Source organism: Pinus tabuliformis, chromosome 9, assembly GCF_031772625.1.
Source record: "Pinus tabuliformis cultivar Carrire ecotype Pingquan chromosome 9, CPIR1, whole genome shotgun sequence".
Taxonomy (NCBI): domain Eukaryota; kingdom Viridiplantae; phylum Streptophyta; class Pinopsida; order Pinales; family Pinaceae; genus Pinus; species Pinus tabuliformis.
Window position 1 is genome coordinate 1975397489 of NC_142307.1, and position 25440 is coordinate 1975422928.

The following is a 25440-nucleotide window of genomic DNA, read 5'->3' on the forward strand; positions in this document are numbered from 1 at the left end:
GCTCCATATGCTAGGGTCAGGTTTTTCGCTGTTTAGGGTTTTCTCATTGCTTCTTTATGATAAAAGGGCCTTGCAGCCTCATTGTAAGACAGTCCAACGAAGGTGCATAGCCATGAAATATTTTCTCAAAGATAAGCTCCCACCGTTCGAGCTAGTTTGTTTTCATTATGCATTTATACAGTTTCAACACTTTCCATATATTAATAGAAGTCAAGTTTCACTATATCTCTCTATTTTGGTTACAAATCTGTATATGTTAAAATTGGCAGCTAGGGCCAAACTCCGTATGCGTCACCTTACTTGGGGCAACTGATATTTTTCTTGGATTCATCTCTCTGAGAGGTGTAGGATTGATCTAAATATCATCCAATTCCAACATGTATTTATGGAGATATGAATTTATTTATATTCTTGACAATTTGTCAAGGTCAGCCAACAAGCAAATTAGTTATTTTTCACCCCCAACTTAACCTCAACGTTGCTATAAAAAGAGGAGACCTCATGGCTTCATTTCACCATATCATCTCATCATTCTCTCTCTTGTTTAGGTATGCATTTTTGGAGCTGTCTCTCTCACATGTGTGGAAGGTCGAATTCTGATTTTTTGTTAGGGCAACGTTGACTAAGGTTGACCAAAGTTGCAGAAGGGTTTTGGATTGCATTTTGGACAACGTCTTCTCTCCTTGAGTGTGGATTGGGTTAGGTTGCCTCTCCTAGGCAGGCTGCAGTTTTGGATAGCCTTCTGGACCCCTCCTTGACCTTGCGTTGACCAGCGTTGATTGTGCTAGGGCTGGCCGCAGGGTTGACTGCAGTTGAACGAAGTTTGACAGTGATTTTTGGACTGTTTTGGGTTGCTTCTCCTCGCTATTGGAGGCCGAGTTGTTTGGGTTGATGATCGAGCGATTAGAGGTCAAATCTGACTTGTTTGACCAACTTTGACTTTGCTGGTTAGGATTTGTTGTTGCTGTCATAAAAATATCAGAACTGTATATTTGTACTATCTCTCTCTCTCTCTGTTGAATTATTGAAGACTATAAGAAGAATTGATCAAGGGTTTCCCCACATTGGGGTTTGTCCCTGGCTGGTGCCACATCTTGTGTCCTCGTCTTGGCTCGTCTTCTATTGTTTATGTTTATGTTCTGTCTGCATTTTACTATCATGCTAATGTGATTGCTAATTTGGAAATTGATATTGGGCTAATAAGAAATTTGAAGTAAATTGCTCTTAAGCATAGAACATACCAAATTAACATGGTATCAGAGCTGAGGTGAAGACAAAGCCCAAGCAAGAGTGAAAGAGCAATCATCGAAGATAGTTGGAAAGGACAAAAGGCTCAATGGGTTCCTCATCCCACTTCTCGGTTGAAGACAAGCTCCGTGAAAAGTCTGACTATCACGAATGGAAGATGTCTCTTGATCTAACATTGGAAGAACAAGAAGTGTTGGACTATGTGAAGGGTAAAATCCCTGAGCCTCCATCAAATGCATCGGCTGCTACAAAGAACAAGTACACTAAGGGTGAAGTCAAAGCGAAGAAGATTATCAGAGATTCCATTGACAAGCCTCTACCTACATCTCCGATTTGAACACCTCCAAGGAGATCTACGACAGATTGGTAAGCATGTTTAACGTCAGTGATGCAAATCAAGTTTTGTTCCTCAAAAATAAGTTGAAAGATATTAAGAAGGGAAAGGATGAGGATATTCAATCTTACTTCTTAAGGATCACTGAAATCAAGAATGATCTTCTATCGATTGGAGAAGTCATTCCTGACAGGGAACTTACTATCACTACCCTTGGAGGGCTCCCATCCGAGTGGTATATATTTAGAACCACTCTTCTCAATAATGATTGAATTCCGGGGTTTGAAGAATTGATGTCGAGATGCATTCAAGAAGAGACAAGAATGGTGGAGCAAGAAATGCCTTCAAATAGAGGCAATCCCACTGCTTTCTCTGCTCATGCCAAAAGGAGAAATAATTTTGGGTCTAAAGGACATTTCAAAGGTAAGCCCGGATCTAAGGGTGGAAGGAAGGGAAGATGCTTTGTTTGCAATAAATTTGGCCACTATGCGAGGGAGTGTCCAAATAGAAAGGATACATCACATGATGATGATCATAATCACTCTAGGGGCAACTTCAACAACAAAAATCAAAGGAATGACAGGTTCAATGGCAAAGAAGGAGGAATGCGGGAAATCATGGAAATGGTGAACCGTCCAAGAAAGCAAGGAACTCCAGGTATGAAGAATCAAATGTTGTTAACAATAAGAAAAATGAGTATTATCCTATATCGACCCTCTCCACTACCTCTCCTCCGGACACTTTGGGGAATTGGCTTATTGATAGTGGTGCCTCGAGGCACTTCACCAGATACAAGGAAGCTTTCTCTAATTTGATAGAGAAGGAGACAAACTTGGAGACAATGTCACCTATCCTGTAAAGTGTTGGAATTTCTAAGTTTAACCTGTTAGAAATTCTTCCTGTACTATTTGGTTTATTTCTTCCTACTTGCTTAATTTCTTAACAAGTTATTTACCATGTAAATACTGAAAATAAACACAAATACAGTATCAACATCTACAGATCATCAACTGAAAGAAAACAAGCACACAAGTGACATCGTTATTTTTGGAACAGTGTCCCCAGAAAAACCCAATGTGGGAAAACCGGTGCAGCTATTCAGAGGGTTTTATTATTATGCAGTTCTCAGAATACAACTAAGGTGCCAGAAATGGCTCACCCAACAGAGAATGCCCTCGACAGTAGTACCTCTCCTCGGAGACAGATATTCCAGCTGATTAATCATCAAATGAACGATCCCACAGCAACAATTGCAGCTTCCACTGCTCTGTGTCACTCTGATAGGGATTGCGTCACCCTACTCAGATCACCGGCTCCCAGTCTGCCCCACGAAAATCCTCCCAGCGTTGCCTCTTGGCCTTGCATTAGCTCTGCTAGCCTCTGCGCAACTACTGTAGCTTTTGCATCAGCCCTTAGACCCTCTACGTCACCCATGCCGGCCTCTTCTAGATCTGCTCAGCTCTCATCTGCCTCTGCGTAGCACCCAACTGCCTCTGCGTAGCACCCAACTGGCTCTGCATCAACCTCTCTAGGCTCTGCGCTGTCTCTCTAGTACTAACTCTGCCTCTTTGCAATGTATTCACTGCCCCTCGTTGCTGATCACTGATTCAATTTTGCTTAGCAACCGCGCTCTAGCAAAATGAATGACTGATCACTCTGGTGTGTTCTCTAATTGACCCTCAAGCCTCTTCTTATACTTTTCTCGTTAGTCCATCAACAACCAAGATTAAATCTATAATGAACAACTAACATTATATTTGGCTTCATCCATGACTTTTGGAACCTTCTAACCCTGTTTTATGTTAATACCCATTAATATTTTATTTTTCCTAAGTTTAGACTAAGGAACTCCATTAAAAATATCAATTATTTTAATATCTCCCAAACCGGTTAGAATTTGCCAAACCATTTCTGGTCTTGGAGATCTCATGTGCTTTAGCCTCTCCACCAATTTTCATGGCTAGAGCACATCCGATGCTACCCCAATCAACACTCCCTCTTAGCGAGGACTGTGGTCTAGTAATACTCCACACTGAGCATCACCCTAATTATCCAGCATTGGTCCCTGTGCTCATGCTAGGCCTCCCCGCTCAACATCCTATGCACTGCTGCATCCTGTACTACTGTCTATGGCCCTGCCACTGCCATTGTTGCATCTGTATGACAACTCCCTCTGCATCCGTGCTGCTGTTGGTCCATACTCCCAACGCTGCATTTGCACTGCATCCCCTCTCATCATGCTGCATCGTGCTACTGCATACTGCTATTGCACGCAACTCAGTTACTGAGAAGCAAGTAACTAATCCACCCAACTCTGACATCCCTGTCAGGCTAGAAACACTCCCGATGCTGAAGATCCATCTGTCGCTAACAAGTGAACCCTCTACTGACCTCTGTACTGCTGCAACAACTCCCTGCATCTCGCACTATTGCACACCTCTCTGTGCCATCCTGCACCAGTGCAACACTCTCGTGCCTCTCGCACTGTTGCAGTTTGCTAGCCTCGCACTGTCCGGGGACTCCTACACTGTACCACTCGCTGCTGCTCTATCCGCATCCATTTCTACTGACATCTGCTAGTCCTTTTACTCCTCTTCGGGGCTCCCTTAGCAAGGTATAATCCAAGAGGTTGGGTATCTCAAGGATCCTGCCCTTCATCGCCTGTAGTCCTCCTGACTACAGCTCGATGTCTCCCCACTTTTTCTTAAGTGGTACATGAGCACTCATGGCACAATCGTCTTCTTCCTCGACTTCTTTCTCCACCTTTGCAGGCATTGCCTTCGAGTCCGAAACCTCTCCCTTGCTTTTCTTCCTAGGACACTGGTTCACAAAATGACCCAGTTCCCCACAATCGAAGCACTTGACCTTGGAGAGGTCCTTCTTCTTCCTCTTCTCCTGCTTTCCCGCAGATGCTAGAGCCGCATCCTCTTCTTCCTCCTTCTTGATCCTGACCCCTTTTCCACTACTCCCCGCCTTGGTCAGTCGTTTGATCTCTTCTTGACGAAGAGCCGCCCACAGTTCTTCCCAATCTGGAAGACTCGTCCTGCCCAATATGCTCTAGACAAATACCTCCCAATCCTCGGAAACTGTGTTCAGTGCGGTCCTCACCATCAATTCCTCATCCGACGTGGCCCCTATGGAAGTTAGCTGGTCACGGATCTCCTTCAAGTGACCGAGGAAGACATCTATCTGCTCTCCCTTCTGCATCTAGTATGCCCTTAGCTGATTCTCCAGGAGCATCTTCCTCTGCACGAAAGTATGCTGGTACAATGTCTTCAAGGCATCCCACATCTCCTTTGCCATCTCCTTCTCGGCAATATGTGGTACCACATGATCCTTGACCCCATCAAGGATGATGCACTTAGCCTTCGCCATTGCCTCTTCGGACCTTTCATTAGCTACCGGGTCAACTAGGACAACTATCACTCTTGTGACGAAGCCCTTGAGGTGATGTCTGTCTAGAATGGACAAGATCGTGGCCTTCCAGACTACAAAGTTGGACGTTTGTTCAACCTATTCTGATCTCTCAGCCCATTCATGACCATCTCGCTGCTCTTCTTTCGACTCCTCCGAGTCTCTCTACTTTCCTCTTGGAAGTCCTTTGTTGGACTCCTGCTGAGTCTCTCAACTTCCCGTCTAGAAGTTCTTGGTTCAACTCCCTCTGAGTCTTGATTTCCCTTCTGGAAATTGCTCTGCCAACGTCAAGCTGCCTCACTCCGATCATCTGTGCAACTGCACTACTGATCTGGATTCCTTGGCTAGAAATCCGCCTCGGCAGCAACTCCCTCCACCTTGGTCTTGCCCTGTTAGGTATTGTTTTGACCACAATACCCCACCAGCTTCGCTCCGCAAATTATCCACAGCCTCCTATACCCCAGCAACTTAAGGATTGAGCCACTTGGCTCTGCACAATCCCGACACTAGCAAATCAGCTACCCCAGCCGACTGCGTCAACCCTCCTGGCCTCTGTGTGAGCTTGACTCTGCCTCCCTTAGCCTCTGCGCTGCCTTTCTCTGGCCCAAAATGATGATGCAATCCCTCTGCTTCATTCCTTCCTCTGTTGCCTTCTGCAAGGATCAACTCTATCACTCGGGACAGCTGAATCTGCTGCAAATGCTTTGCTCGGCTGATGCCTTCAGTTTTCCTGTGATCTACAACCACGCTATGATACCATGTTGAAATTTCTAAGTTTAACCTGTTAGAAATTCTTCCTGTACTATCTGGTTTATTTCTTCTTACTTGCTTAATTTCTTAACAAGTTATTTACCATGTAAATATTGAAAATAAACACAAGAACAGTATCAACATCTACAAATCATCAACTGAAGGAAAACAAGCACACAAGTGACACCGTTATTTTTGGACCAATGTCCCCGGAAAAACCCAATGCGGGAAAACTGGTGCAGTTATTTAGAGGGGTTTATTATTATGCAGTTTTCAGAATACAACTAGGGTGCCAGAAATGGCTCACCCAACAGAGCATGCCCTCGGCAGTAGCACCTTTCCTCAGAGATAGATATTCAAGCTGATTAATCATTGGATGAACGATCCCACATCAACAATTGCAACTTCCATTTCTCTGCGTCATTCTGATAGGGACTGCGTCCCCCTACCCGCATCAACTCTGCCTCTTGGCCTTGCCTCAGCTCTGCTAGCCTCTGTGCAACCACTGAAGCTTCTACGTCAGCCCTTAGACCCTCTGCGTCACTCGCGCTGGCCTATTCTGGCTCTGTACAACTCCCAACTGCCTCTGCGTAGCACCCAGCTGCCTCTACGTCAATCTCTCCAAGCTCTGCGTTGTCTCTCTGGTACTAACTCTGCCTCTCTGCAATGTATTCACTGCCCCTCGCTACTGATCACTGATTCAATTTTGCTTAGCAACCCCGCTTTAGCAAAATGAATGTCTGATCTCTCTGGTGTGTTCTCCAACTGACCCTCAAGCCTCTTCTTATACTTTTCTTGTTGGTCCATTAGCGGCCGAGATTAAATCTCTACTCAACGACTAAGATTAGATTTGGCTTGATCCATGACTTTTGGAACCTTCTAACCCAGTTGTATATTAATGCCCATTAATATTTTATTTTTCCTAAGTTTAGACTTAGGAACTCCATTAAATATATTAATGATTTTAATATCTCCCAAACCGGTTAGAATTTGCCCAAACCATTTCTGGGTCTTGGAAATCTCATGTGCTTTAGTCTCTCCACTAATTTTCATGGCTAGAGCACATCCGATGCTACCTTAAATCAACATAAAGGGTGTAGGGAATGTTACCCTTCAATTGAATCAGGGTAACACGATTCATTTACAAGAAGTTCTATATGTAACTAATCTAAAGAAGAACCTGGTGTCCATTTCGGCAATGGAAGACAAAGGCTACAAGGTGGCATTCATCGATGGAAAGGTATGTGTTTGGAAAAAGAATTTCAAAGATGCTTTTACTCTTGGGTTCTGGATTGACACATTGTATCAAGTTGGAGGAAGTCCATTGGGGGGCATGTCTTGCCACATATCTCTACAATCTGAACTATGGCACCGGAGGTTTGCCCACCTTCATTATATGGCCCTATCCGATGTGAGACAGATGGTAACAGGGATGCCCGAGTTCAAAGTAGAGCATGAAGGTATATGTCCTGGATGTGCCAAAGGAAAACTCAAAAGGGGACCATTCCCTTCAAGTAATAGCAAGACCACAAATATATTGCAGTTGGTCCACTCCGACATATCGAGTATGATGCCCGTAAACTCTTTGGGAGAATATCTATGTTGTCTCACTTTCACAGATGATTATTCTCACAAGACTTGGATGTACTTCTTGAAAAAGAAAGATGAAGTGTTCACCTGATTCCATCACTTCAAAGCCATGATCGAAAATCAATTCGAGAAGAGAATCAAGATATTAAGGACTGATAATGGGACCAAGTATGAATCCAATGAATTCCATGACTATTGTAGAGAAGCTGGCATTAAGAGGGAGACCACTATACCATACACTCCTGAGCAGAATGGTGTGGCTGAAAGGAAGAACCGTACTATTATGGAAGCTTTTCATGCCATGCTTCATGATCAAAGGCTTCCGAAGTTTCTATGGGCGGAAGCTGCAATTACCGTTGTTTATGTTCAAAACCGATGCCCTCATCAAGCATTGTACCCCAAGACTCCCGAAGAAATGTTCGCTAGTCAGAAACCCGATGTCTCTCATTGTAGAATTTTTGGAAGTCCCATATACTTTCATGTGTCGAAAGAGAAAAGAAGCAAATTGGGTGCATTTGGAAAGAAAGGAATCTTTGTGGGATATAGCGACAATTCTAAGGGTGATAAAATTTATGTGGCTAGTCAAAGGGAATTTGAGATAAGTCATGATGTCACCTTTGACGAAGATATGGCTCTTAGTAAGGTTGACAATCTTCTTATACCAAGGAAGGATAAAGACGCTGACATCGGAAAGCCGGATGACAAAGTAGATGAAACAATGCCGGATGTTGAAGAACCTATGGATCCCATTGATCCTCCTCCTCAAGAGCCCTCTTCCTCTAAGAAGAGGCCCTCAAGGCTTAGGGAGACTCTCGAAGATGCTGAGAGACATATTGCGCCAAGGGGGACTTTCCGTGAAAGCAAGAAGCCGACCAGGTATCAGGGATACTTGACCATTATGAGCATTATCATTCAAAACGAGTGTACATCATTCGAAGAAGCTGTGAAGCATCAAGTATGGAAGGATGCTATGAATGAAAAATACGAGTCCATTATGAAGAATGATGTTTGGGATGTGGTCCCTAGACCCCAAGATGAATCGATTGTCACCTCTAAATGGCTTTACAAAATCAAGCATGGAGCTGATGGGAGTGCAGAAAAGTACAAGGCTCGCTTTGTTGCTCGAGGCTTCTCTCAAAAGGAAGGTGTAGATTACGATGAGATATTTGCACCTGTTGCTCGATACACCACCATCCGCTCAATCATAGCCCTTGCCGCTTCGCAAGGATGGAACCTACATCAGATGGATGTCAAGACCGCTTTCTTGCATGGTTCGATTAAAGAGGAAGTCTATGTGGAACAACCTGAGGGGTTTGAGATTTACGATCGAGAATCTCATGTATGCAGGTTGAAGAAATCTCTCTATGGGTTGAAGCAAGCACCCCGAGCTTGGTATGAGAGGATCGATATATATATATATATATATATATATATATATGGTTGAGCCTCATCACTCACACTGGATTGGTGCCAGGAATCTTCTGAGATATCTTCGGGGCACAATCATTCATGGACTGAGATACACTGCCGGAGATGTGAGGCTGCATGGTTACTTTGATGCTGAGTGGGCAGGTCGTTTGGTGGATCGCAGGAGCACTTCTGGGTGTTGTTTCTCTTTGGGTTCTGCCTCAATATCTTGGATGAGTAGGAAGCAGAAGTCGGTTGCTTTGAGCACCGCTGAGGCCAAATACATAGCTGCGAGTATGGCGTCTTGTGAAGCTGTCTGGTTGAGGAAGCTCTCCAGTGAGCTGTTTGGACATGTGCTGGATACCACCATGATCCTTTGCGACAACCAGAGTGGGATCTGATTATTAGAGAATCCCGTATTTCATGATCGCTCTAAGCACATCGATATCAGGTACCACTTTATCTGGGATATGGTACAACAAGGAGAAATAAGGCTCCATCACATTGGATTGATGAGCAGGTCGCCAACATTTTGATGAAGCCCCGGGGAAAGGTCAAATTCTTGACTTTCTGAGAACGACTAGGAGTCGTGGAGAGACCCTCTTATGAGGGTCTTGTATGATATGGACATTGCGCTCTGGGAGCTTCGGGGGGCTTGGGGTACTTCTTGGAGTGATGAGCAACAATAGGGTGAGTGGTTTAGCCTTCCCCTAGTGGTTTGCTATGTACAGGGTGAGTGGTTTAGCCTTCCCCTGTGATACCCCGTGGCAACATGTAGGCAGGATGAGTGGTTCATCCTTCTCCTGCTGAGACATCCTACCCATGTAGTCTAGGACACATGGGAAGTACCTCTCATCTGGCCAATGAGTAGGGAAATGAGGATAGGGACCATAGTACTACTGATGGACGCATCGTGTACTACCGTACTCCCTATGCTAGGATGATATTGATCTGGGATCAATTGGAACTGATTTCGGGTCAGTAAGAGCGGTATGATACACTCTCTTTATTGGAATTGACTTCGTGTCAGTAAGCGTGGTATGAGACACTCTATTTTATCTGGCACTGACTTTGGGTCAGTAGAGAATGGTATGATACATTCTTGATCACTTCTTCTTCTTCATAGTTCAGCAGAGCAGAGCAGTGCATTAATGGCAGAGATAGTACCGACAGACAGATGGATTAGCAAATGGAGTTCTCCCTAGTTGAGAGGGAGTGTTAAAATTGGCAACTAGGGCCAAACTCCATATGGGTCACCTTATTTGGGGCAGCTGATATTTTTCTTGGATTCCTCTCTCTGAGAGGTGTAGGATTGATCTAAAGATCATTTGATTCCGACATGTATTTATGGAGATATGAATTTATTTATATTCTTGACAATTTGTCAAGGTCGGCCAACAAGCAAATTAGTTATTTTTCACCCCCAACTTAACCTCAACGTTGCTATAAAAAGAGGAGACCTCATGGCTTCATTTCACCATCTCATCTCATCCTTCTCTCTCTTGTTTGGGTACGCATTTCTGGAGCTGTCTCTCTCACATGTGTGGAAGGCCGAATTCTGATTTTCTGTTAGGGCAGCGTTGACTAAGGTTGACCGAAGTTGCAGAAGGGTTTTGGACTTTGTTTTGGACAGCGTCTTCTCTCCTTGACTGCGGATTGGGTTAGGCTGCCTCTCCTAGGCAGGCTGCAGTTTTGGACATCCTTGTGGACCCCTCCTTGCCTCTGCATTGACCAGCGTTGATTGTGCTAGGGCTGGCCGCAGGGCTGATTGCAGTTGACCGAAGTTTGACAATGCTTTTCAGTTTGTTTTGGGCTGCTTCTCCTTGCTGTTGGAGGCCGAGTTGTTTGGGTTGATGACTGAGCTGATTAGAGGTCAAATCTGACTTGTTTGACTAGCTTTGACTTTGCTGGTTAGGGTTTGCTGTTGCTGTCATAAAAATATCAGAATTGTATATTTGTACTATCCTCTCTCTCTCTCTCTGCTGAACTATTGAAGATTATAAGAAGAATTGATCAAGGGTTCCCTGACATTGGGGTTTGTCCCTGGCTAGTGCCACATCTTGTGTCCTCTTGTCTTGGCTTGTCTTCTACTGTTTATGTTTATGTTCTATCTGCATTTTACTATCATGCTGATGTGATTGCTAATCTAGAAATTGATGTTGGGCTAATAAGAAATTTGAAGTAAATTGCTCTTAAGCATAGAACATACCAAATTAACAGTATGTCATTGTGTTCCCTTAATGGATTCGGATCAATCTCCCTTCACTTTAGGCCGGCTTTCCTTTGGGGCAAAGAGGGTTTTCCTGAATCAACTCTTATTGTCTTCTAAAACAAAACCAGATTTAACAATTGAAGTGTTTATGATATACAATAGATATATGGTGGTGGATTCAAGTAACTCAATGCCTAATCCTTGGGAAAATAGAGTCAAAACACTGGCTTGGAAGACTTGATGATAGACAATATTAGACCAACAAAGATGCCTAGAACAGCAATCCATCTTAGTTATAACTGTGTTGCAAAATGAGATGCAAACCAGCATAATAAGATCATAAAAATGCACTAATTTTATTGCATTCTTGTTTCATCAAACAACATCAGGATCTGAAATATGAAGCAAAACACAGCCCTCTATTAAGGAAAAAGAAGCCCAGTTACATAACATAATCCAGATCTGAAATTAAGAGTCTCCAAGAGGAGAAAATAGTCACATTTCAGACCTCTTATGCTGGAAGATAAACCTTATAACAACAAAATCATTTCCAGCATAAAAGAGTGGAAAGGAAGATACAGCAATAGCCTTACTATTGAATGATTGTAGCCCTGAATATTTCTTCAATGAAGATCCAAACCTGCACAAGATAGCTTTGACTTACAGCTCAATAGTCTAGGGATCTCTCCACAACCAAAACACCCTGCAGATGGAGAGAAGGCCTTTTATAGCTTTCTATATCACTTTTACATGGAATAAAATATTATCAGAATTGTCTACATATCCATGGAAGGAGGGAACTCAACTAAACAAGCATTAATATAATTTTAAAGTGATAAAATGTGTCATATGTGGGCCTCAAAGGCTAGGTTCTCCTTCAAAATATGACTTGATCTTTCTATGCGTGCCTTGTGTGAGATTCTTGGGCTGAGTGCTCGACTAATTGGTGACTTTACATTAATAAATGTGCTACTTGTGAGCTGAAATGGCTGAGCTCTCCCTTAGAAATTGAATTATGCTTCCAAGGGATGTCTTCACATGTGATGTCCCCAATTTTGATTTACTGTCTGGGGAGGCCACAAGGAGGCTATGCACACCAATGGAGAGAGAAGTGCGACTTTGGGAGGCAAGGTGGTGGTCACCAAGGAGGCAATACACACCAAGAGGGGGAAACCAAACGTCAAAGAAGGGGGACGAGCTAGTGGATTGTGGGGGCCACAAAGGGGAGGAAAAGGGTCCATGGCTATATAAGGCAGCAAGGAGGCATTTCTCATCTTTATCTATTGCATTTCAGAAATTAACATTTCTTGGAGGTCCTCAGCTCAAGGGTTTGGAGTGTTGTTGAGCACAGGAATTTCAAGCGAAATTCTACCCCTTCTTCGGAGAGCTTCGAGTGTCTCCCTAGTTGGGAATTTGGGGAGTCCATTTCCAGGCTTCCACAGAGCCATATTGTAGCAGATTTTTTTGTGGTGCGAATTACCAAGGCGTAGAGACATTTCAAGCAGCATAAATTGGGCCAGCTACAGGGATTTAGGAGAGCCGAGAAATTGCAAGAGAATTCTTCATCTTACAGTGAGAGTTTTGGTGACTGTTGTCGCGCAGATTGGCACGACAACGCTCGGACCGGGGGCTGTCACTCTGATCCCCGATCCCTCCGTTTAAGCCTGTTTCCCGCGGCTAAGGGGGGTAGTCCCTGTGAGATGATGAGCCCAACTGTCGACCAGTTGGTTGGGAAACACGAGATACGATATAAAAAGGGCTCGATGGATTTGGCTAATTTAGCAGACCGGTGCCTTGAGAGATTATGGTTAAGACGATTACTTGTTAAATGATAAAAATATGGACCATGAACAACAATCATCTATCATCAACTAAATCACAATGCTCATAGAACGATCAAAACGATATCCAGCAACCGAGAATTTTAAAGAGATGAATGCTTTAAACCACCACGAGAATCGTGAATTATTAACCAGACATCAGATTCGTATCTCGACTTAAAAAAATTTAGATCTCAGCATGAAAGATATATCGCGAAAGCAACTGAAACTGGCAAAATGATTTTCCACAAAATTTTTATTTTTTAAAATTTTTTAAATCTTTTTTCAATTTTTATTTTTCAATGTTATGGAAATTAAAAATAAATCTAAAAAATTTAAAATTCTAAAACTAATCTAATTTTAAAACTAAACTAAACAAAAAATTAAATTAAAATTAAAAAAAAATCTAACAAAAACATTTTTATTTTTTTATATTTATTTTTTATAACAAAGTTTAAAACATAAACCAAAATCTAATTAAAACATGCTAACACATTAAAATTTAATTAAAACGAAACTAAATAAAAACTAACATAAAAATCTATTTAAAATCTAACATTAAAACGAAATCTAAACCTAAACCCTATCCACGCACATGCATAACAATCAAATGCCAAAATTTAAGAAAATACGTATACCCTCATAACCAAAGCGTAATTAAATGATCCACTGCATAAACACGCTACACTATGGCGACTGAGAAGGCAGACAGCGAATGAAAGCAGGAGTTTGGAAGGTGGCAATGAAAAAAGGCAGCAGCGCGGTAAAAAAGAAGCCCACGGAGGTATCATTGACAGCGAGGGACAGCAGAGATTTCGATGGCGTGAGGCAGAGCTTTGAATCGATTTCTGACCCGGCGGGCTTGAGCACATGCAGAAAAACAGCAAATCGATTTTACCTGATACTGAATGCTTGGAGATTACCTGAGCCGCCGATTGCGTGATTGGTGATTGCTACCTGATAAAATTTGGTGCCACTGTTCACCTGCGTGAAGGGGGACTGGGTACGATTCAAACAAAGGAAATTTCGATGGTGATCGCCGGCCCACGAAAATTTTACAGTTGCAGCAACGACTTCACACAATGCCTTCATCCAACGTTTTGTCCAACCAATGCACCGCCGCGTAAAATGATTGCCCAAACTTGCGGCCTCAGATCAGAAGTGAAAATGAAGAGATGATTAATGAGTGATTAGCGCATTTTCTTGCTGTAGGTCAAAGTTTCCAGCAGTTACGTGATTTACAAAAACGCGTGAATTTTTATTGACGTTACACTGGTGCTTATAAGACAAGCTGAGCACTGAGATCGAAGTGTCTACAACCCTAGCCGCAGAGAAATTTCTGTTGTTATCTGGCCCGTATCGATTGATCACCTTATGCGTTTGCAGGTGCTTGGGGCTGAGAAGATTGACGATGGTCTTGCAAAGACAAAACGCTATACCTGCAAAAGAAAAACAAAACCCTAATGAAGTATGCCAGAAAATAAACTAAAAACCCTAATGAAAAAATTTGAAACTCTAAGACAGCTAATAAATTTACAGATTTGGCCCCTGAAATGCCAGATTTGACAATAATTGCAGTAATGTTTTCAGTATATCAGAAATTTTTTGAACTTCACTGTGAGCAGAAAGAAAATCTCTCAATGTAAAACAGAAAAGAAACTTTAAATGATTAACCCAGGGAACAATCAGCTGGGCTCTGCATAGAAAGTGCTTGCGGGAGTTGGCTGGTTCAGCCGAGAACTTCCCCGAACGCCCACAAAATTTCCTTCAAAAATGTTTTCCTGCACATCTCAAGCAACCATCAGCAAAGAGAGAGAGAAAGCTGCTAGATCTCAGGAAATAATGGAGATACCTGCCATTATTTCAGAAACCCTAGCAGCCCTCAAACCCTAGCAGGTGAACAAGATACCTGTGCTCACACTACTCTAAAAACAAGCTATGATTAATGGCTGAAAACTGAAATATGCAGAAAATTAAAGATCTCACAGCAATTCCAGAGAGCAACATCAACACGATTTGGACCCCAAAGTCTTTTTATTAACCAGAAAATCAGATTACAAGAGAGCTTTTTCAGTACAGACTCCCAGATCAGATCCTCTGAAATGACCCCCTAAGACCCTATATAAAGGAAATGATCCTAACGGCTAGTTCGAGTGATCCATGTAGAAATGATCTCGACCGTTGATGAGGATCAAGACATCTCTTGATCTCATCCGTCGATTTATTAACTTAAAATATTATTATTTTATTAGTTAGGGTTTTTGCTTCATTTTCTTTTTTAATTTTTTATTATTTTATTATTTTTATTCATTTTTTAATTTTTTAATTCATTTAACATGGATCACTGAACTAAGCTTTCGGAAACATCGCCTAGGACCTAGGACTTAGGACTCATGAGGGGATTTAAAACATTTCTCGACCCTCAGGACACATTACATCATGACTTTTACAATTTACATCTCAAGGGGACAAGCCCACTTAATACAGACCCTCATAAATCACCCAGCTCTGCGACACCACGATAATCTAGCAGATCAACACACTAGGATTCTCCTAAAGTTCTAATGACAAAATCAATCCCGGCTTTGGGGTTAGGTTTGAAGGAAAACTCTGCCGATCCGTGGATCGGTGAGACGAAAAACCTTCCGGGACGTAGATTATCATCAGAAAGTTAGGTCCACCTAGGCAAAATACATACATGACTCATGTCTGCTAAGATTATTTACAATTAATATATGCAGACTGGGTTTACAATCAAAAACATCAAGCTGCTGATGATGGCAGGATGGCACGGACATGCTGATCAGGTGCTGCTTCTTTCTGTCAAGAAAAACGGGGTGCACTGCATGGGTAGTTGACCAGTAGAGGTCAACATCTGGCTCTACTTGGGGACACGTTGCTGCTTGCAGGAATGTGAGAATCCAGAATCTGCATCCATACAACACAAAAAATAAGTAGCGTCCATCCATAAGTCAGCATATACATTAAGCACAGGAAAGAAAAAAGCTCTTCATTTATTAACTATCTAAAGCAGAAATGAAAATGCGGAAAAAACAAGGAGTAGGGTTAGAAATACGCTACAAAGGATGCCCTACGGCATCAAATGTGTTCAATATAGTGCATACTGAGCATTTGCCTGCTTTCAGGCAAATCTGTCGGCTGCTTGTCGGATGTGCCATGTCCAATTTTGCATATGGTAGGACTCTTTCCTATCCGAAAATCAAGCTGCTCACGGCCGTCTGATGCATCAAATCTTCGTCTAATCTTCTTCCTCTTGCGCTTCTTCTTTCTGGCAGGATGAATCACTGATGATCTGGAACTTTCTGTTTCGAAACTATCAGATGAAGTGTGTAAGTTATGCATGCTAAGTCTTTTTGTGTCTTGCATCTGATTTTTATCGTTTTTAAGCTTATCTGGATCACCTTCAATTATCCACTTAATGACCTCCTCATAGTAAGATGGAACTTGTTGCGGCAAATGAGAAGGCTCCTGGTTTCTCTTATCATCTGACCATTGTTGAATCTTTTGAACTTGTATTCTAATGGCATCCATCTGACTAGAGTGTTCAACCTTTATAGCACTAATTTGTCTGGCATGATGTTCTTCCATGTCTTTTATTACTTTAACATTTTCTTCCTTTATGTTCATCAAGCAATGCTGCATGGAATTTATTTCTTCTTCATGATTCGCTTGCATGTTTCCAATTTCCGTTTCATGTTTAGTTTTCATGGCCTCAATTTCCTTAGCATGCTGATTTTGCGTGTCCTCAATCTCCTTATTACGTTTTTCCAGATGGGTGCGTAAAGTTTTAACATCATTGATAAGATTAGTTTGGTTGCTTTCCAGATTTTTCACCAGCATCTTTAAATCTTGTATTATTTGTTTTTGCTCCTCCTTTTCATTGTCATTTATCCCTGATTTTTCACTATGATGATCTGCAATATTTCCGGTGGATGACACATTCTGACCTTGAAATCTTTCTTCAACAGCTGAATTACTTTCTTTCTGTTCAACAATTTTAGAAGTAGAAGGCAAGCTGTTTGGACTATCATATCTATCTTTAAAAGCATTGAGAATGTCTTGTAAAGAAGTGAAAAAATCATTAGGAAAGTTATTAAACCAATTCAAGGCATCACCCTCTAAAGAACGGACAAATAGACGCATCTTGAAATCTTCATTATTATATTGAGGAAATCTACAGTATAAGATCATTACACAAGTAAACATGTTTAAATGCCTTTTAACAGCGACCGAATCATCACCCGAGAACTTAAGTAATTTACCAATGGCCTCTTTCGGAAGATCATGGAGATTATCAGTAAAATGACATGGTTTAAATGAATAATCCATGATGAACAATAAGGGATCAGATGGATGATAGAACTAGCTCTTTGCTCAAGAAAATCAAAAGATGAAAGAAGTGGAGTCGCCACTTGAACAATAAAACTGATTCTAAGATCCAAGAAGTAACCAACAAACAGATATGCGGGAGGCTTCTTGTCTGGGAAAAAATAAAAAATGGAGTCGCCACCCAAACAAGAAACACACCGAAGAGATGCTGCTGATATGTGATGAAAAGATGCCAAAATATTGAATCTGCCAGCTCAAATGAGAGATGAGAAGATGAATGTCGATGAAACTCCAGGAACAGAAAAACTCTGTCCCCGGCAGCGGCGCCAAAAATGTTGTCGCGCAGATTGGCACGACAACGCTCGGACCGGGGGCTGTCACTCTGATCCCCGATCCCTCCGTTTAAGCCTGTTTCCCGCGGCTAAGGGGGGTAGTCCCTGTGAGATGATGAGCCCAACTGTCGACCAGTTGGTTGGGAAACACGAGATACGATATAAAAAGGGCTCGATGGATTTGGCTAATTTAGCAGACCAGTGCCTTGAGAGATTATGGTTAAGACGATTACTTGTTAAATGATAAAAATATGGACCATGAACAGCAATCATCTATCATCAGCTAAATCACAATGCTCATAGAACGATCAAAACGATATCCAGCAACCGAGAATTTTAAAGAGATGAATGCTTTAAACCACCACGAGAATCGTGAATTATTAACCAGATATCAGATTCGTATCTCGACTTAAAAAAATTTAGATCTCAGCATGAAAGATATATCGCGAAAGCAACTGAAACTGGCAAAATGATTTTCCACAAAATTTTTATTTTTTAAAATTTTTTAAATCTTTTTTCAATTTTTATTTTTCAATGTTATGGAAATTAAAAATAAATCTAAAAAATTTAAAATTCTAAAACTAATCTAATTTTAAAACTAAACTAAACAAAAAATTAAATTAAAATTAAAAAAAAATCTAACAAAAACATTTTTATTTTTTATATTTATTTTTTATAACAAAGTTTAAAACATAAACCAAAATCTAATTAAAACATGCTAACACATTAAAATTTAATTAAAACGAAACTAAATAAAAACTAACATAAAAATCTATTTAAAATCTAACATTAAAACGAAATCTAAACCTAAACCCTATCCACGCACATGCATAACAATCAAATGCCAAAATTTAAGAAAATACGTATACCCTCATAACCAAAGCGTAATTAAATGATCCACTGCATAAACACGCTACACTATGGCGACTGAGAAGGCAGACAGCGAATGAAAGCAGGAGTTTGGAAGGTGGCAACGAAAAAAGGCAGCAGCGCGGTAAAAAAGAAGCCCACGGAGGTATCATTGACAGCGAGGGACGGCAGAGATTTCGATGGCGTGAGGCAGAGCTTTGAATCGATTTCTGACCCGGCGGGCTTGAGCACATGCAGAAAAACAGCAAATCGATTTTACCTGATACTGAATGCTTGGAGATTACCTGAGCCGCCGATTGCGTGATTGGTGATTGCTACCTGATAAAATTTGGTGCCACTGTTCACCTGCGTGAAGGGGGACTGGGTACGATTCAAACAAAGGAAATTTCGATGGTGATTGCCGGCCCACGAAAATTTTACAGTTGCAGCAACGACTTCACACAATGCCTTCATCCAACGTTTTGTCCAACCAATGCACCGCCGCGTAAAATGATTGCCCAAACTTGCGGCCTCAGATCAGAAGTGTAAAATGAAGAGATGATTAATGAGTGATTAGCGCATTTTCTTGCTGCAGGTCAAAGTTTCCAGCAGTTACGTGATTTACAAAAACGCGTGAATTTTTATTGACGTTACACTGGCGCTTATACGACAAGCTGAGCACTGAGATCGAAGTGTCTACAACCCCAGCCGCAGAGAAATTTCTGTTGTTATCTGGCCCGTATCGATTGATCACCTTATGCGTTTGCAGGTGCTTGGGGCTGAGAAGATTGACGATGGTCTTGCAAAGACAAAACGCTATACCTGCAAAAGAAAAACAAAACCCTAATGAAGTATGCCAGAAAATAAACTAAAAACCCTATTGAAAAAATTTGAAACTCTAAGACAGTTAATAAATTTACAGATTTGGCCCCTGAAATGCCAGATTTGACAATAATTGCAGTAATGTTTTCAGTATATCAGAAATTTTTTGAACTTCACTGTGAGCAGAAAGAAAATCTCTCAATGTAAAACAGAAAAGAAACTTTAAATGATTAACCTAGGGAACAATCAGCTGGGCTCTGCACAGAAAGTGCTTGCGGGAGTTGGCTGGTTCAGCCGAGAACTTCCCCGAACGCCCACAAAATTTCCTTCAAAAATGTTTTCCTGCACATCTCAAGCAACCATCAGCAAAGAGAGAGAGAAAGCTGCTAGATCTCAGGAAATAATGGAGATACCTGCCATTATTTCAGAAACCCTAGCAGCCCTCAAACCCTAGCAGGTGAACAAGATACCTGTGCTCACACTACTCTAAAAACAAGCTATGATTAATGGCTGAAAACTGAAATATGCAGAAAATTAAAGATCTCACAGCAATTCCAGAGAGCAACACCAACACGATTTGGACCCCAAAGTCTTTTTATTAACCAGAAAATCAGATTACAAGAGAGCTTTTTCAGTACAGACTCCCAGATCAGATCCTCTGAAATGACCCCCTAAGACCCTATATAAAGGAAATGATCCTAACGGCTAGTTCGAGTGATCCATGTAGAAATGATCTCGACCGTTGATGAGGATCAAGACATCTCTTGATCTCATCCGTCGATTTATTAACTTAAAATATTATTATTTTATTAGTTAGGGTTTTTGCTTCATTTTCTTTTTTAATTTTTTATTATTTTATTATTTTTATTCATTTTTTAATTTTTTAATTCATTTAACATGGATCACTGAACTAAGCTTTCGGAAACATCGCCTAGGACCTAGGACTTAGGACTCATGAGGGGATTTAAAACATTTCTCGACCCTCAGGACACATTACATCATGACTTTTACAATTTACATCTCAAGGGGACAAGCCCACTTAATACAGACCCTAATAAATCACCCAGCTCTGCGACACCACGATAATCTAGCAGATCAACACACTAGGATTCTCCTAAAGTTCTAATGACAAAATCAATCCCGGCTTTGGGGTCAGGTTTGAAGGAAAACTCTGCCGATCCGTGGATTGGTGAGACGAAAAACCTTCCGGGACGTAGATTATCATCAGAAAGTTAGGTCCACCTAGGCAAAATACATACATGACTCATGTCTGCTAAGATTATTTACAATTAATATATGCAGACTGGGTTTACAATCAAAAACATCAAGCTGCTGATGATGGCAGGATGGCACAGACATGCTGATCAGGTGCTGCTTCTTTCTGTCAAGAAAAACGGGGTGCACTGCATGGGTAGTTGACCAGTAGAGGTCAACAGTGAATATTTGTAGGGTCGGAGTTGTGGCATTTTTGTGGGCCGAATTTACCCAGCTCTGGATGTGCATGGAGGTGACTGTGCAGTGCCTGCGCAATCATAGGAGTTGGAGGAGTGAGGTGCTTGGAGTTGAAGGATTTTTGGGCTCCGGAAGGGAATTTAGCAATGGATTTTGAGGGAAATTTCAGGAGAAATTGGGGAGCAGCCACAACAGTGATTCTTCCTCCAGTGGTACGCATTAGCAGCCAATCTGGACCACTCGCACTTGTGGGGGTCAAATTTCACTACCTAGAACTAGCCCGAACTATTTCTGGGTATTTCTGGGTTTGGTGAGAGGAGCTTGGGGTTAATTTTGTATAATTTTCTAGGCAATATTTCAGGTGGAAATCCTTGTTCCATCAGTCAACCAACAACAATTTATTTCTAAGTAGTGTGCATTTCTTGTTCTAGGACATTTCCCTATCTAGGCCTAAGATATATCATGTGGGTTTTGCTCAACTTGCTTGGCAAGCCAAGGTTCTATCATTTCAGCTTATTCTATGTACCCAATACCAGTTTATTAATAAAATGGCTCAAAATATTTAGCTGACATGTATTGTGCTTTAATTTGTGGCCATGTCCTTCATTTATTTTTGTTGTTCCTTGTTTATTGGTTTGGTATTTGCTGTTATTTCCAATTAGGAATATTACAAGACATGTATTCTAGAACATTCTATGCCAAGTGTTTGTTGGAATTTCTAAGTCTAACCCATTGGAAATTCTCCCTGTACTATCTGGTTTATTTCACCTACTTGTTTAATTACTTAACAAGTTATTTACCATGTAAACACTGAAAATAAACACAAGTACAACATTAACATCTACAGATCATCAACTGAAAGAAAACAAGCACACAAGTGACACCGTTATTTTGGACCAATGTCCTCGGAAAAACCCAATTATGGAAAACCGGTGTAGCTATTCAGAGGGTTATATTATTATGCAGTTTATTGAGTACAACTGGGTGCCTAAACCGGCTCACCCGACAGAGAAAAATATACGGCAACAATACCTCTATATCTGGAAACAGGTATTCAGAAAACCTATCCCACGAAACCCTCTCCGGCACAACTGAAGCTCAGCGCTGGCCCTTTTGGCCACTGCGTCAGCCTCCTGCTGACCTGCGTCAGCCCCAGGACCCTTTGCGTCAGCCCTTTGAGGCACTGCGCAGCCTCTGGGAGCCTCTACGTCACTCCCTCTGCCCTCTGCGTGGATGACGCAGTCTCTCTAGGCTCTGCGCTGCCTCTACTGGGCTCTGCGTAGCCTGGACTGACTGCTGCTCTGGCTCTCTCCGCTTTTGTGCTGGTCTCCCAGTATTGTCCCTACCTCTGCCTTTTACTCACTGCCCTTTGCTGCTGATCATTGATTCAACTTTGCTTAGCAACCCCACTCTAGCAAAATGAATGACTGATCACTCTAGTGTGTTCTCCAACTGACCCTCAAGCCTCCTTTTATACTTTTCTCGTTAGTCCATCAACAGCGGAGATTAAATCTCTACTCAACGGCTAAGATTAGATTTGGCTTGATCCATGACTTTTGGAACCTTCTAACCCAGTTTTATATTAATACCCATTAATATTTTATTTTTCCCAAGTTTAGACTTGGGAACTCCATTAAAAATATTAATTATTTTAATATCTTCCAAACCGGGTACAATCTGTCCAAACCATTGCTGAGTCTTGGAGATCTCGTGTTTTTTAGCCTCTCCACCAATTTTCATGGCTAGAGCACATCCGATGCTACCCCAAATCAATAGTGCTCCATTAAATAGTGACCTTAAAAATATTTTGTGCCTTGTGGGGGCTGAAACGTCAGCTTGCTTCAACAATGTACTCCTTTGTCTTCATGAAACCTTCCTTGGATGAAGGGTGTTCAAGCAGAAGAGGGTTGTTTGACCATGTAGATGGGTGTTGTATGCCTTTTGTCATTATCCTAAAGAGGGTGTTCCACCAAAAAGCCTTGTAACAAGTGCCAATATGCCATATCTTGCCTCGAAATATGTAGAACGTGCTATGTGTGATGTGAAATGTACCCATGAAGATTATCATGCCTTCAACTATGCAAATATGCCTTGGGGATGTGAAAATGCCTAAGAGTATCCTCAATGAAAAATTATGCATTCAAATGTATGATAATGCCTACCTATCGTCGACACCTAGGGCTTGTGCATGTTCTAGGAGTAACATGTGGTTCTAGAAATCTGATTAGCACATAGATTTTCTGGGAAAAAGACTAATAATGCACTGAGTACCTTGCTAATTACATGTAACCTTCTCTAACACCAGTGCATATTCTGCACAACCTTCATATAACATTGTCCTCTTCTTCATATTAGCTCTACAATACAAGAGGGTCCTGTACCAATCTCTAGAACATCATCACACTGATCTTTAAGAAGTTCTGCACTTAACAACACAAAACAACCCACTACAATACTGCACAATTCAGTTAAGGATAACAACAAAACTTCAGAACATAATTGTCCCAAGAATAGCTTGACAGTTCCACACCAATAGTTAAATAATTTAACCCTTAAGAAGATTACAACTCAAACTTGAATGATAAAACATTCTCCATAAAGGAAACTCCTGCATGAAGATATTGCAGAAAAGCTAACTCTTTTTAACTAGAATACACCACAAATGGCTCTCAAATATGTTGTACGAGCTTTTTGCCTACACAAGAAGTTTTTTTTTTTTGTAAGCTTCGGCGGGACCCAGTACATTTTACAATCTCATTTTTACAACCTCATTTACAATCTCATTATACAACCTCGCAGGATTCGAACTTGGGTGGGGGGTGTGAAAGCCATCCGCCCCAGCCATTACATCATGCACGTCATGTGCGCCTACACAAGAAGTTTACAGTTCCAATGGATTAAAAATAAGTTTACAGCCAACACTTTGGCTTACTCAATAACTCACTAACTTTCTCTAACAATCTAATCCAACCAGGGGAATAAAGTATTGACAATTTAATACTTTATAGATTTGGGACTAATCAAAGCTGACCAAGTTTTCCACGTACCTCACCGATGATAGAATTGACAGGGTCAATGATCAAATTTGTCCAATTCAAGCTTTGTGTAACAATCACATCCACATCAACAATCCACGGATATCACTTTGGTGCCAATTTAGCTCTCATGCTAGAATTGTTTGTGCGCCATAATTAGAGCATGCTAGAGATGGTGTTGTGCTTGTGCTAGTTTTGCGTCTGTGCTTTCTTCTTTACACTTCTGCAATATTATGATCTGCACTGTATGATTTTCCTTACGTTTTACAACATTGATACCTGGGAAGTTACAAGGATGATTACCTTAGGATGTTGTCTACCCAACTCCCTGATGTCATTAACCAGGGGTATTAGAAGACACATAGAAGTGAAGGCTGACCATTCTCTATTAGTCTTACTACGGGTATGGTGTCCCCTTCTTGATTCCACATTGAAGTACACCCCTAATACATATTTATATGATAATATACTTTATATCACAATTATTCATGTTGATGTCCTCATATCTGATTCTTTTTCTATTTTTTTCATAATGCATATTACTCAGAACTATGCTACTAAGGAATCATTTAGCATAATTAGTACATTAAGGCCCTAACATCCAGTGATTTGAAATGCATGTTCTATCATATTAGAAATGGTGTTGATGATTTGCTTATTGTTTTAATGTTTTGTCTTTGTTTAGAAGTTTTGGATTTTTCAATTGTGCAGGAAGGGATTTGTATCAACGTAATTTACAACTGCTTGTTCCGTTTTTTGTGAATCCATCCCTGTATCTTTGTGGGATTGAACAGGTTTGTCAAATTTAACCCCGTGTTTAAACAAACTTATTTTTTACAACTAGAAATATCATGGATTGGGACCTACTGTTGGAAAATGGAACATGGTAGCTTATTAAATCTTATTTTCCTTTCCATTCATACTTGCTTGTGAACTTAGTTATTCTTCTTATGTTCTTTAGTTAGATTTTTTCATCAAACAAATATTAGGAATGAAATAGCAACAACAGAAGACACAAAAATTAGGCTCTTAGTCAGGGCAAAACCCATCCAAGGGGAAAACCCAGTAAACTCTTCTCTTCTTATAAAATCTGCTTCAAAATGATACGAAGACCCAAACCCTAGACCAAGTCCTTCAAGTACCAAGTCAGCCCTCCAACAAGTCTTTCCTTGATTCTGCACCAACCAACTTTAAACTACAACTTTGACTTGTCAGCTTCAATACTGCAACTCGTCCTGCAACTTTGACCCTGCAATTTTGGCTTTGCAGCTTCTATGGAAACCCTAATTCTACCTCTTCTTGAGACCTTCCTAGATCAAGATAGCTCTTCCCAAGGTCAACAAGGTCAAGGTAGGGTATGCTTCCTTCCAGCGACAAGATACAACACTTCATCCTCCTGCAACTCGAACCTGCAACTTCGGCCTCCTTTTGCAGCACTAGAAACCCTAGAACTTCAAACGTGTGAAAGAGATGGAGCCCAAGACAAAGATTTTTCCTTCTTGGATTCTTCTTGCTTCTTAGACCTTCACTCTCCTCTTCTACTTCTCCCAGCTATAGATCGAATTTCTTTGTTGATAGATCGAACTTATGGATGAGTGAGTCCCAAATGAGGTCAAATTGCTCCTTTATATAGCCTTCTCAAGGGTTCGAATTCCCTCCTCTAGGCCAACTTGTAACTGTTAGGGCCGACTTGTACTTTTGGAGTTTCTCGGACTTTCTAGACTCAAAATAATTCTTTTTACAATTATATTTTTCCTAGAAGGATCTTATAAACATGATTTTGACTCCTTTGACTCAAGACAATAAATCCTAAGACCTAAAAAAC

General features: G+C 41.1%; 1 protein-coding gene across 4 annotated transcripts in view; it reads left to right on the forward strand.

Annotated features, from left to right (window-relative positions):
• Window positions 1-25440, forward strand: part of LOC149156925 (uncharacterized) — a 387270-nt gene that overhangs the window by 139606 nt on the left and 222224 nt on the right. For all 4 annotated transcript variants that reach the window (XM_089445409.1, XM_089445410.1, XM_089445413.1 and 1 more), the window contains exon 5: window positions 24327-24409. In XM_089445409.1, coding sequence (XP_089301535.1) covers window positions 24327-24409 — 83 coding nt within the window. The remainder of the gene's footprint in view (window positions 1-24326; window positions 24410-25440) is intronic.